At 39.6% G+C, this 14,510-nt stretch overlaps 1 protein-coding gene across 1 annotated transcript in view; it reads left to right on the forward strand.

Moving 5' to 3' along the window:
* Positions 1-14,510, forward strand: part of CD44 (CD44 molecule (Indian blood group)) — a 119,218-nt gene that overhangs the window by 78,842 nt on the left and 25,866 nt on the right. Inside the window, exons 14-17 of the mRNA XM_044681850.1 lie at positions 2,726-2,812; positions 4,856-4,948; positions 6,312-6,491; positions 10,361-10,408. Coding sequence (XP_044537785.1) covers positions 2,726-2,812; positions 4,856-4,948; positions 6,312-6,491; positions 10,361-10,408 — 408 coding nt within the window. The remainder of the gene's footprint in view (positions 1-2,725; positions 2,813-4,855; positions 4,949-6,311; positions 6,492-10,360; positions 10,409-14,510) is intronic.

Genomic DNA, 14,510 nt, shown 5'->3' on the forward strand with positions numbered 1-14,510 from the left:
TAGTCTTTATCCCATCCCTTCTCATTTCCTCCTGTATCCTGTTTCTGTAACTTTTTATCCCATGAATCTTCAGGCATACTTTTTCCACCAGATCCTTCCCATTTTCCTACTGACCTGTTCAAATCTCCCCAGTCCTAAGAAAAATGTCTTCCCTTGACTTCTGTCTATCACTTTCCTCCCTTCCCTGACAAATGTCTCTAGAAAAATGTGAGCAACTGAGCCTGGACTCAGGAAGACTCAAGTTCAAATCTGTCAGTGGGATCCTGAGCAAACCACCTAACCTCTGCTGCCTTCAGTTTACTCATCTACAAAATAGAGATAATAATAGCATCTACCTCCAGGGTTATTGTGAGGACAAAATGACAGAATATTTGTAAAGTGTCTTATAAACCTTAACCTGTAATATATATTATATCATAATATACTTATTATATATCATATATTATATAAATAATATATTATATATCATATAAAATAATATAATAAGCTAAATGTTATTATTACCTCAAATGATAACAATAATAATAAAGTAAGGCATACCTGTGCCACACAAAAATAGACATTTTTCTTTTGTATTTTCTTATTTGATCTTCCTAATCTTCAAACATCTCAATTTAGCTAGCAAATGTAGACCAGAGAAAAGAAGCTCTTTTTACCTGCAAGGTACTAGAGAAAGTTGGGAAATTATATTTGTAATCACAGATTCTCAATTCAGACCCCAACTAGCTATATAACCTTGAACAAGGCATTATATATCTCTCAGCCTCAGTTTTCTCATCTGTAAACTCAGAAGGTTGCCTTAGATGATTCCTCAAGAGCCTTTCCTTCTCTAATTATGATCCTAAGGCTGACTTTAATAAGAGGAAAAGAATTGTAAAATGGATTTAACCATTATATAGTTAGTTCTTGAAGGGTTATTGAAGAATATTGGATCAAAAAACCTGGGTTTGAGTTCCAGCTCTGTTACTTAATACTTGTAAGACTTAAGCAAGGGATTTTTCGTCTCTATTTCCCTCTCTTTTCCTCTATTATTTTTTTTAATCTAAAAAACGAAAGGGTTGGACAAGATGACCTCTAAAGCTCCTCTACAGTTTCAAATCCTCTCATTGTATGGCTTCCAAAGAACTTTCTGGAGAAACTTACCTTTCTGGATAACTTTCCTTTTGGGAACTAGGCTTCCCTTTCATAGGATGTTCTGTCTTGGTTCTGGGTTATTGAGTTAAGGTAAACCAAGCTCTTTCTTGGAGCCATATTTCTGGGCTGTGAAGAAAATCTTGAGGTTGGGTTTTGTTGTTTTTTTTTCAGTCTTATGTAAACCACTTTAATGCAAAAGGTTGTACTTAGCCTCCATGATCTTAGATCAACTTGGAAATGACTAACTTCTAAATGTAGAAGAGGTGGCAACTTTATAACCAGGCTAGCTGTGAATCAGCTTATCTCAGTTAGCTGGGATCTTAGAGACCAATGAGATCAAATCACACCCCATCAAGAATTTTCCATCTGATGCCCACCACCTTGGGGCAGCTAGGTGGCCTGGTGGATATAGTGCCAACTTGGAGTCAGGAAGATAGTCCTGAGTTCAAATCTGGCCTCAGACACTCATTAGCTGTGTGGCCACAGACAAATCTCTTAACCCTGTTGGCCACAGTTTAATTATCTATAAAAGGAGCTGGAGAGCAAAATGTCAATCCACTCCAGTATCTTTACCAAGAAAATGGGGACATGAAGAGTTGGACTTGACTGAAACAATTGAACAATAGCCCATGTGTTCTGGTTCCAGTACTTAACTTCTCTTGCCCTCAGCTTCTTCATCGGTAAAATGAGTAAGTGGGACTATAGGACCTCTGGTGCCCCCTCTGAGCTCTAAAATAATGATCCTATGGTCTCTCTTAACATCCCCAACAAGGGATTCTCCAGTCTTCATTGGAAGGCTTCTGTCTGAAAATCCTCCCTTATGCCAGCCTGAATTCTATCTTCCTATCACTTTTATAATGATTCCTACTTTTGCCCTTGTTTTTGGTAAGCAGATCTAACCCTTCTTTCACATGATGGCTTTTCTCAAATTGTCAATGGCATTTTGACATTTTTTTTTAAGCCCTTTACCTTCTGTCTTGGAGTCAATACTGTGTATCGGCTCCAAGGCAGAAGTGGTAAGGGTAGGCAATGGGGGTCAAGTGACTTGCCCAGGGTCACACAGCTAGGAAGTGTCTGAGGCCAGATTTGACACTGACATTTTATTTTGACATATATTTATTTGACATTTATTAATGACAATGAAATATATCATACCTTCCTCTCTAGCACTACTCCTTCTGGTTCACCGTTCCCAGTTTCTCAAAATGACTCTCCTACAGTCACTATGGATATTGATGGGATTTGTGGACTGTGAAGACCTTGCCTGCTTCAAGACTCATTCAGCGCTTTCTGTACAAAATACATTGTGTTGTTCTCTTAGTCACTGTTAGATTTTGCAACTCCCTCTGGGTGTTTTTGAAGTCTTGATGAGTCTCCTTCCCCCCGGGGTGCCTGTGATAATTTACAAGGTCATATTCTTTCATAAGCCGCTGAGTGCCTTTTATGTCCGTGTTTAGAACAGTCAGAAATAGATGTATAAAGGGAGACATCAATATATGTATGTAGAAAAACAAAAATAGATCTGAGGCACAAAAGATGTGGAAATAAATGTTCAGGAAACCGACTGTTAATGCTTAATTAACCCCTCTAGATACAGCACCTCACCACTCAACCGCAGATCCAAAGGAAGGGTGGATTGAAGACTATGGCACCACAGACCATTCTCCAATGGCCACTCGTAAGGATACCAACTTGCAATCTCCCCTCTATCCCCCCTGCTCCCCGCCAGCATTCAATCTCCCCATCTTGGCTCTCGTTCAAGCTCTGCTTGGTGTTGGATCATGGTGGAGGCATGGAGCGATCGGGCAGCCTTACTGCTGGGGAAGGAATTCAGCTTTGCATGTTGTTGGCCTGAATCTGGTGGATGCTTCGGTTGTCTCTTTTGCTTTGGTGGATTGGGTAGAGTCTCCTGGTTGCTTTTCTGTCATGATCCGGATACTCTAGAATCAATGACTTTGTGTGAATAACTTGGGAATATACCAATATACGTCTTACTTCTCCAAGGACTGGCTTCTCTGTGAAGTAACTCGAATCAGCTATGAGGACGATTTTCTGATATTTTCCCATTTTCTTTGGGGTCTGGAACTGTGAGTTCATCTTTACACTCTTGGTGCAGCTCCCACCACTATAGACTGGCAATTTAGAGTTTAAGAGAGATGCCTGGGGCATACTAAGTTAGGCGCCCTGCCCACCCTTAGATATCCAGTACTATCAGAGGCTGGACTTTCCAAGGCAGTCATCCACAATACCTCTCAGTCACCCTTATATGATACACATGAGTCCTCCAAATACACACACACACACACACACACACACACACACACACACACACACAAACACAAACATGCACACACACACGCACACACACACACAAATACGCACACACACAGACATGCACACACACAAATTCCTTACTATAGAGAAGAGGCAGATATCGACCCCTTTATTTGGAGGGGTTAGGGAGCCCGTGCTTTCAATCCAGAAGAAGCTAATAGATAATCAAAAAATCATCCCAAATTCCAAGGGAGGAAGATCACCAAGGGTTTCTGGCAACTAAAAGTCAAGGTCATGGAGGCGAACAAGATCCAAGAAAAGTAAATTATCTAACATTATCTATCATGAAAGAACTGTGCAGAGCCAAACTTTCTCACTGGCCCTTTGTGGTTACGGACACAGTCCAAGAGCCCCACCCAAACTCATTCAGAATTCACTGTCAGAACAAGGAAAAAAATTCATTCATTTCAATAAAAACTTTTATGGAGAAATTCAATCCAATAAATTATTAAATGCCTACTATGCGCCAGGGAGTCAGTCAGGTAACAAGCCTTTAGTAAGCATTTTCTTTATGCCAAGTACTATGATAAATTCTGGGAATACAAAGGAAAGCAACCGCATTCCAGAGGTAGACGGAAGGTAAATGACTTGCCCAGGGTCACACAGGTAGTATGGATCAGAGCCTTTCACAGAAAAGCACAAAGAAAATGGTTTCAGACTCTCAAAGCCATAGTTTGTGATCCTGACTTAAAATAGACACACATAGATTTGACCCTGTGAGTGGTCTCTCCCTGGAAGGCCAGAGAGTCCACATTCAGAAATAAGATTTGAAACGTTAAGGGGAGAGCCAACTGGTGACTGCTTAATGGAATGGATGGGGGTAGTGCTGGTGGAGAGGTGTGGGTGATTGAATTATTGGCTTCTTTGAATTAAATCCACCTCAAGTTAACATAAACTGGTTGGTTATTCTTGTTGGTCCTCTTCCTCTATTGTGGTTATACAACATCTATGACTGTTATGGCAGTATTTGTGTCCGTTACAATTATGTTTCCTGAATAACAGCAAGACGTTCTTGGCTGTTGGCAATAATCGTTTCACAATACCACGGCTCTCTTTCCTGTTTTCCTTGGTTTTATGATTGTTGGTTTTCCTATGTATTTTCTGTGATCAGGAGTAGGGCTAGTTCAGGGCAGATGACATTGGTTGGGGAGGGTGTTACAGTTCACTCTAAAATTTTTCAATGTTGAAGAATTAAGGGGTTGCTTGGGTGGGAAAATGAGAGGTCTAGCACACACTTCCATCAACCGGTGGAGAATCCTCTGTACGAATCTTGCCCATCTTCTTTCCTTACTCTCCTCTGGGACATCTATAGCTGGATTCTCATCAGCTTGTAAGAGAAGGATTGTACTGAATTTTCAATTAATTCTGGATTCATCCCTTGTCCTAGCAGAACAGAATCATCACGAGAGCACCTCCAGACCACATACAGGTTTGGAAGATGGCCATGAGCATTCCACAGCTCCTTCTCCAACATCTCTCAGTAAGAATGGCAACTTCGAATGGCTTCACTTAGTAAATTCATTACCTTGGCTTCCCCTCATAATCAGTAGAAAGCATGAGTCGTGTCCATGGTGAAGGAACAAAGAGTAATCAAATAGCCGCCATATTGCTATGGGAGTTGGAAGTCTCTAGAGGTGCTTCTGGTGATGGTTCTCTGCTTTTTCTGCTAATTGCCTTCTTGATAAAATAGCTGTCTTAAATGCAAGAGTTAATTTCCCTATTTCCACCCCCTTAAGCTCTGCTATCAATGGTACAATTTTTTTCCAGTTTAGACCTCTTTCAGAATGATCTCAATGTCAGAATTATATCATTTTCTGCCTTTTAAATGAATCACCCCATTCTGGTTCTCAACATGATCTGTATTCCAGCTGTGTTTGTCTTCATGGGTCATAAATCTAAGGTGACAATAGACTATGACTCAAAAATAATACCTTCATGGCAAAGCGTAGAATAATTTGACCAGCAGCCCTTGGTTCTGAGTTTTCCATGTTTGTTCTCTAGTGCAGAAATCCATTCAGCACTTGCTGCTTTTTTGATACCATATTACATTCACTATTAAATTAGATGTAGTGTGGCATACTGATTATAGTGCTGGACTAGGAACCAGGAAAACCTGATTTCAAGCTGTAAGACCCTGGCCACTTAATTAGTCTTTCTCTGCCTCAGGAAAGTCCTTAGGACTAATTTACTAAGTCCAAAAAGGGATATGATTTGCTATGGTGGAGAAAGTTCCTCAAGAGGAGTTTCCCATCTTGCTGACATTACAGATTCATCATGTATTCTTCCTCAATGTTATCAACAGGATAGATAATGAGAGATGTGGTACCTTATCTGCTTAATGGGTCAAAGCCCTAGAAAATTAAATAATCTTGAACTCTACAGGCAAGAGAGTGAAACTAATTCTCCTTCTGGCTCTGATGAACCCATGATGATCCTATGTTTGTGCTTACCTGAGTACCATCTACCTAACATTGACCAAGGTGCTTATTGACACTAGAGAAACTAGTGGATTGAGAGCCAGGAAGTCCTGGGTTCAAATGTGGCCTCAACCACTTCCTAGCGGTGTGACCCTGGGCAAGTCACTTAACCTCAGTTGCCTAGCCCTTACCACTCTTTTGATGTTCTGATACTTAGTTTTAATCCTAAAACAGAAGATAAGGATTTAAAATTTAAAAATAAAATAAAATAAAACACCAACCTTGGAAGTCCACTTGCTCTCTGGCTCTTTATTCCCTGTCAATGATTAAAAAAAAAAAAAGTTCAATATCGGAACTCAAGAGTTCTACGCATGCGGTGGTGGTGGTCTTGCAGATGTTTGGGTTACAACTAATTCCACCTTGCAGCAGATGGAGAAACAGATGGAAACTTTCCTGAAGACTCAACCACTCCAGTAGAAGATTCCATTTCTAATTTACCAGACACCAATGAGAACAGAACCCACTCCTCAGAGGCCCACATGCCTACTGGGTTGCCAGGAATGACTAAAGCTACTGTTTCAGGAGGTTTTGCTCCTGATAAAGCAGGTAACTAGGATGTTTATTATCCAGTTTGCTTTTCCTTTCAAGGTTCTGTGTCACAGATGGCTTTTAGAAGACTGACCGAGGCTTGAATCTCTTCTCAGAATGTTTTAAAAATGCATAAAACAACACACACAATTACAAGGGAACCCAGTTCTATAGAAATAGTTATGAAAATAGATTTATTTTTTTAAGTTCATGGGCCCAAGGCTAAGGACCCGTCTCTCAGGATCCTGATTATAATGAACAGAAAAGATGTTCTGTCTCTTAGACTACGTGTGACCATTAAACCCTGCATGATCAGAAAATGACTTTTTATACTTTCCAGTAGCTTAGATTTGAATGGAGGCATTTCAAATCCTTATGTTTGCTGCTTATTAGAGGAGCCACTGTCGAGTATCTTACCTTCTTTCAAATATCAGTTTCTCCTTCTATAAAAAGGAAATAATAACCTACTTGTTACTCCCCCTTATAATATGGTTTATGAGGGATGGGAGGTTCTCTGGAAAGCTGAAAAAGTAGAAATGCATGATGAAGGTGATCACTGGTCAGTTCCTCCATTCAAGACCTCCATTCTTGAGCTAATGATAGCCATTTTGTTGTCTTGGGTTGACCCTACCCCATTCTCTCGTGGTTCTTGTTGACTCTGCATGCAACTATGATTCTCTCTCCAAAGTCTTGCCTTTGTTGGTAGTGGCATTTAGATCACTTGTAGTTTTTGGTGGTGAGTTAGGAACTCGATCTCTTTTGGTGATGGTGAACCTCATGAGCTTTTCTGAAGGCATCTTTCTGCATTCATTGGAGTTTCCTTGCCTTGGTGGGGAAAAGGTGTCTTTTGCTTCTTGTACCAACTCTGTGAAGCAATCTAGCATAAAACAGATTGATTCTCAAGTTGAGTACTATCTATTTCCTTTCCACCCTTGCCCCTCATTTCTCATGGAGAGACTAACACTGAAGAAGAAGAGAATAAAAATGTGAGAGATTTGGGAGATAACTGAACTGATCTCTCTTAATATTAGGTGAAATCCTCCTTCGCAAACATTTTCTTCACTGAATCATTGAAACATTTTACTCCTATTAGGGCAGGAACTGGTTTACTTTTATCTTTGTATCTGCAGAAACTTTTATGTTGACTAAAGCAGGCTGGATGCTCAATACATGTTTATTGATCAGCTGATTAGTTTAGATCAGTGATTCCCAAAGTGGGCGCCACCGCCCCCTGGTGGGTGCTGCAGCGATCCGGGGGGTTAGTGATGGCCACAGGTGCATTTATTTTTCCTAATAATTGCTATTAAAATGTTTTAAAAATTAATTTCCAGGGGGCTAAGTAATATTTTTTCTGGAAAGGGGGCAGTAGGCCAAAAAAGTTTGGGAACCACTGGTTTAGAGACACAACCTAAAGGCCAAGGGAACTGCTGAAACAAGGCAGGATTCTTAGTCCCTTGCCTTAATACTGTTCAATACTTCTGTTTTTTAAGATCACTATGACCTTTTGTTACTGGTTATTATTTAATTTTATTATTGCTATTATTTGCTATATTATGTTGTTATTATCTCTAGCCAGCCAGAGAACTGGATTTTCCTTATTTGAGAAGGGACATTTGGCAACTTGTATTATAGTTTAGGTTTTTAAATGATTATTTTGATAGTGCTGGATGCATAATTGATGCCGTATGATTGTTACTAGATGGAATACCTTCTCATTAACATGCTGTTCACATATTCTGAACATTGTCCAACCACATTTATGTATTCTGGAGCGGTACGAACAGACTTTTCATAGTTCTATAATGAAAATATTTTTAACAAAGCCTTGAATTCTGGATCATGGTGGTACTCAAAGTTTCTGTCATGAAAATCCACTTCCACTTATGGTTTGTACTATAAAGGTTGGGTTTTTTCGGGGGAAGAAGAGGTAGCTGTTGTTTCTGTGGATTTTAAGTTTTTAACAAATTTAACCAATGCAGTATGGATATGAGCAACTATGGTGATGATGCTCTTAGTGACAATTTGATCCCAAGGTGCAATGGAAACTTGTTCATCTTCAGAATGATAAAAACCAGTTCATCAGTCAACAAGGATTTATTAAGTACTTACTTTGTGCCAACCACTTTCCTAACTATCCCACTAGTGGGGATAGAAATCAATCAAACCATATTTATTAAACCCTTATTATGTGCTAGGCACTGTCCTAGGTACCAGGGATTTAAAAAAAAAAAAGAAATAGCCTTTGTCCTTTGTAAAATTATAGTCTATCCAGGTAAACAACCTGAAAATATAAGAGAAAAGAAGTTAGTATATCTATTTTCAAATCTCCCTGGACACATGAATAGTAATAGTATTGTTGCCACGTGATTCATATCGATAACTAATAAATCAATTAAATATTTCTTCAGCACCTACTAGTGCTTACTAGTACCAGATCAGCACCTACTAGTGCTTACTAGTGCTACTAGTTCTAGATCCTTGCCATTCTTGTGCCACACATAGTGCCAGGCACTATGCTAGGTGCCAGAAGAGAAATCAATAGCCATTTTATTAAATCACTAGTCCTCTCCAATTCAAAAAGTAGATAGTAATTATTTGGGAGCAGTTTATTTTTGTCTTAGTAATCCCAGAATGTAGTATAGGTCAGGCACTTAAAAAAAAATAAACCTATAATTTCATTAATATTGGAAGATCCCAATGCAGAAAACTTTCTCTGTAAAAAAGTAAGCAGTAAATGAATACTTATTAATTATTATTCATAAGGCACCCTGAAAACTGAGAAAAAAGGGCAAAAAATGCCTGCCTTCAAGGAATTTACAATCTACAGGAATGATTAAGCATGCAGCTCCTCTCCGAGGGTCCTTGATATGTGATTAAACAATATCTAATTTGTTTTTGGGAAATGTAGCCTCAATGTTGTTGAAGATATCCCAAAATGCTCTAGAACAAAGATTCTGATCCTTGCCATGCATGTGCCAATCTCTGTTTCGGAGCTATTGTTGATAGAGTCCTTTTACATTTCTCTGTTATCTTGATTATTAAAGTATTGACTCTAAAGGACTGATGAGAAAAAAATAAATTAAATTTCGACCTCAACCTTTGTTTCCCAATATGATTTTCAACTAATTGTCATAGCAATAAATACCAAAATTTCTCATCCTCAATTCAGTTCACCAAATATTAAATCTGTGCTCAATTCTATGCATGCTCACCTTCCTGGGTTTTCTCCACTCTTTGATGAACGAGTACTTGATTTTCTAACATGGTAGAGGACATTTTGGATTTTTCTGGTGACTTACTTTCCATGGTATTTCCAGTAGAGAGCAAACTTTCTATTACCCATTTCCCATCTTTCCAAGTTGAGTCCCTTAACCTTTGATGGGTTGGGGACAGGAATGCTTGTCCTAGAAGTGGGGCATAGGAAGTGGTAATGGTCATGGTGTATTTAGGTTTTCCTTAAGGATACTCTCCTTTTGGCTCCTCCTGCCATGTTATCTGATCTCTAAATTTTTTTTTTTAAACCCTTAACTTCCATCTTAGAGTCAATACTGTATATTGGCTTCAAGGCAGAAGAGTGGTAAGGGTAGGCAATGGGGGTCAAGTGACTTGCCCAGGGTCACACAGCTGGGAAGTGGCTGAGGCCGGGTTTGAACCTAGGACCTCCCGTCTCTAGGCCTGGCTCTCAATCCACTGAGCTACCCAGCTGCCCCCTAAATTTGGGTTTTATGAAACTTAAACCCACTCTCATTCACCTGGTGGATTGGAAGATGAGGAATGAGTGGCCAACCATCTCTGGATCTCCTCTCCTCCTTCCAATGAGCCTTGAATAAGGTTCATGAGGTGGTTGAAGCACAAATGATTGACCCATTATTTATTGATCTTAACAGATCCTGATGACGCCTATCCTCATCGACCCCGGAGGCCTTCTGTTACAGGTGAGTTTGGGTTATGTCTTATCATTCATTAGCAACAATAAGAGCAAACAGTAATAACTCAGATTTCCAAAGAGCCTCTTAAGGCTTACAAAACATATTCTCAAGAAAATAGTGGAAAAGCCATTAATGAAAGTGGAAATGGCACTAGTTTTGGAATCGGGAACTGGGTTCAAGTTATGGGTCTGTTGCTTATTACTTGTGTAATATTAGGCAAGACACTGAAAATCTCTAGACTTGGGTTTCTTTTTTTTTTTCCCTTGATTAATTTAGAATAATTTTCCCATGGTTACATGATTCATATTCTTTCCCTCCCCTCCTCCTACCCCTCTTCCATGGCCAACGTGCAATTCCATTGGGTTTTTAATGTGTCCTTGATCAAGATTTATTTCCATAGTATTTGCTATTTGCATTAGGGTGATCATTTAGATAGTCTTGGGTTTCTTAATCAATAAAAGAAGGCGGTTGTACTAGATGGCTTCCTGTCCCAAATCTATAGACCCAGGAACTCAGCAGCTCTTAGCACCGTTTTTTCTCAAAAGCTGAATGAAGACAGTTATCTATACTACAGTATTATCTTTCCCTCTTGAGATTGTATCTCCCAAATTCAGTTAAAGGCTCCAGATTTGAAAACTTGCTTTCCCAGCTGGTCTCCCAGAGTTTGACTTGGTTGGCCTCCTGGATGGGAAGCCACACCAGCCAGATCTCCTCCCTTATCTTGGTTCTAGCCTCCAGTGAAAATCTGGTGGGTGGGAGCCATCCTGGTCCTTTCTCTCTAAGCAAGCACCCATTGTTCTTCTGCTGGGCTCTAGCTTGGCTCAATACACACCCAGAGTTCTTTCCTGGCCTGGGGCAGTTGTTTTGAAAAACAAAATAGAGAGATTAGGCTCCATTAATTTCCTCCTCCCATTCAAATATCAAAGGCTAGCCTGAGTCAGAGAGACTCCTAGTAGAGCCAGTGGGTTTTTCAAGCATTCTGGGGCTCCAAGACAGGTGAGAACCTGCAAATGATGAGGAAAACTTCCTGGGTGGGAATAAAAGCAGCTCTGACTGGTTGACTAGACAGCCCTGGAGATTGGATAGAAACCTACCTCAGGACCCATCTCAGAGGCACAGAGTAGAGTATATTGTTCAATTATTTCCCACTCTTCATTGATGCCATTTGGAGTTTTCTTGGCAAAGATGCTAGAGTGATTTGCCATTTCTTTCTCCAGTTTATTTTACAATTGAGGAAAGGAAAGCAAACTGTGTTAAGTGACTTGCCTAAGGTCACATAGCTAGTAAGTGTCTGAGGCTGAATTTGAACTCTGGTATTCCCAGGCTCCAGGTCAATGATCCACTTTGCCACCTAGCTGCAAGGCATAGTATAGGGTAAAGCCTCAGATGATCTGAGTTCATATTGTGCTTCTGACATCTACACCCTGTGTAACCTAAAGCAACTCACTTAAACCTCTGAGTCTTAGTTTGTAAATTGAGAAGAATTGGGCTAGATGTCCCCTAAAATGCCCTTCACTCTAGATCTAAGACACTATGAAACAGGTGGATTCTTTTGGTTTCTAATCAAAAGATCATCAGACACTGTTGAGTTTTCCCATGCTATGAAATAGTTGTCCATCACAGGGGAAAAGCACCAAAATTGAACAGATTAAGGAGACGTAAAATGAATGAAATTTGGATTTGGTCCAATTTCTTTCTGTTATGTCTTAGAAGAATTTCTTGACTTTATTATTCTACTGAATCTCCTGTTTGTTGTTTTTTTTTTCCTTGAAAGAAAATTAGTTTTATTGATTTTTATTTCCATCACAGTCATTTCAGGACATATAACTTCCCTCTAAAAGAAACACAACCCAGGGAGCCTTTTTTTTAATTAAAAAAAAAAAAGATAAACAAAGCCGTCCAATATAGTGCCCACATCTTATAGGGTATGCAGCATTTTACACCATAGTCGCCCATCTCTCATCCCCAGTTTCTGCTGATTGCCACAAACAGGTTAGATGCCATCAAAACCACAACAAATTAAATCTGGAAAGAAATTTGGAATCTTTGTAACTTGAAGTTCCTGCCTTGATTTGTTTCTTTTGGTGGGAAAATTGTGGCATTTCAGAAATCAAGAGAAGACTTATGGGGTACTTATCAAATCTCTGCTATACATCAGCCATTGGGCTAAGATCTAGAAATGCAAGGAAAAAACAGGCTAGAGTTTCTACCCTTAAAGAGGGCACATTGTGCTAGCCAGATGGAGGGGAGGTACCTTTTGTATATGGAGAAGTATTAATTTTACATTTTTCTGAGAATAAAATAATTATGTGGGCATCAGTACTTAGCACAGTGCCTGGCACATAATAGGTGCTTAATAAATGTTTATTAAGTGATTTGATTGATTAATCAGGTAAGATTTCTTAGAGGAACTTTGAGGAAGGAGGAGATCCATTCTAGGCAATGGAAATGGGATAGATGGAGAGGTGAGTTCAAGGGAAAATCAGACAGTATTTCATATAACTTCCATCTAAAAGAAACAACCCAGGGAGCCTTTCTTTTAATTTAAAAAAAAAAAAAAAAAGATAAACAAAGCCATCCAATATAGTGCCCACGTCTTATAGGATATGCAGCTACAAGGTTCAGTGGATAGAGCACCGGAGTCAGGAAGATCTGAGTTCAAATCCAGATTCAGATAATCGCTAGCTTTGTGACCATGGCCAAGCCACTTAACCTTCCACTGGAGAAGAAAATGGCGAATCACTCCAATATCTTTGCCAAGAAAATCCCTTGGATGGTACTGGCGTAGTATGGTCCTTGGGAGTCATGAAGAGTCAGACAGTCAAGCACACTTCTAAGGTCAGGGATATAAATAGAAAATCAAGAGAGCCACTGTTCTCAATAAGCTCAGGCTTAACTGGGGGAGATGTCATACAACAGGGAGGATTATGGTTTTGGTCAATTCACTGTAGTTGGAAGGACCAAGGCAATATTAAGACAGGAATGTAGCATGGCAGATGGCAAGACCCAGAGGTTCTTGCAAGCAGTGGAACCATCATGAATCACCATCATATTTTTAACATAGTGCTTTAAATTTTTCAAAGCATTTCACGTATTTACTCATTTTGTCTTTACCACAACTCTACGAGGTTGGTGCTATTACCATCTCCCCTATTTTATAGATAAGGAAAATGAGGCCAAAGAAGGCTAGGTGTCTCAGGCAGGATTTGAACTCCTATTTTCCTGACTCCAAATCTAGCATTCTATCCATTAGATATGATGGTAGTAGAATAAATGCCAAATTGGATTTTGAAGGATCCAGTTTCAAAACCCAGTTCTATTTTTGGTTTCCTGTAAGACCTTGGGCAATTTCATTACTTTGCCTTTCAAACACTTGGTTTCCTCATCCGTAAAATAAGTTCAATTTTTGTTGTGGTGGTTATATCCAACTCTTTGTGACTCCATTTGGAGTTTTCTTAGCAGAGACAGTAGAATGGCTTGCCATTTCTTTCTCCAGCTCATTTTATAGATGAATAAACTGAGGCAAACAAGGTAAAGTGGCTTGCCTAGGGCCACACAGTTAGTAAATGTGTCTGGTCAGATTTGAACTCAGGAAGGAAGGAGCCTCCCTGACTCCAGTGCCTCATCTACTGAGTTACTTAGTTGCCTAAATTCAACTAGCCACCCTCCAAGGTCCCTTCCAGCTTCAAAATTCTCAGGCTACATTTGCACATTGAACAGATTGAAATAGCAAGACTGTAGGGAGGTAGAAGAAGAATAGCAAAATCCCCATTATTAAAAAAAAAAAATTGAATTCTGCAGAGAATTCTGGATGTAATTGAGAGTTCTTATGTTTTGTTCTGAAGGGCAAACAGTGACTCAAAAGACCCAGCACCAATCAAACTGAGAGCAAAGCTAGGGGTTCTGCTGGGGGGACATTCCCTCAGATGATGTAGTCCAAATCTGTCAATATTTTTACTGTGATCTTTCTAAGATGGAGAAAGGTTAGCTCTTGCCTCTGTGCTAGGGATGAGCTTCTGGTGAAGTAAGCATTCCATGATGGCTGTTTTTACCTGCACCAAAGTAAAATGCTTTTCTCTCTCTCTCTCTCTCTCTTTCTCTCTCTCTC

This window comes from Gracilinanus agilis, chromosome 6 (genome assembly GCF_016433145.1).
Source record: "Gracilinanus agilis isolate LMUSP501 chromosome 6, AgileGrace, whole genome shotgun sequence".
In the NCBI taxonomy this organism is placed as follows: Eukaryota; Metazoa; Chordata; class Mammalia; order Didelphimorphia; family Didelphidae; genus Gracilinanus; species Gracilinanus agilis.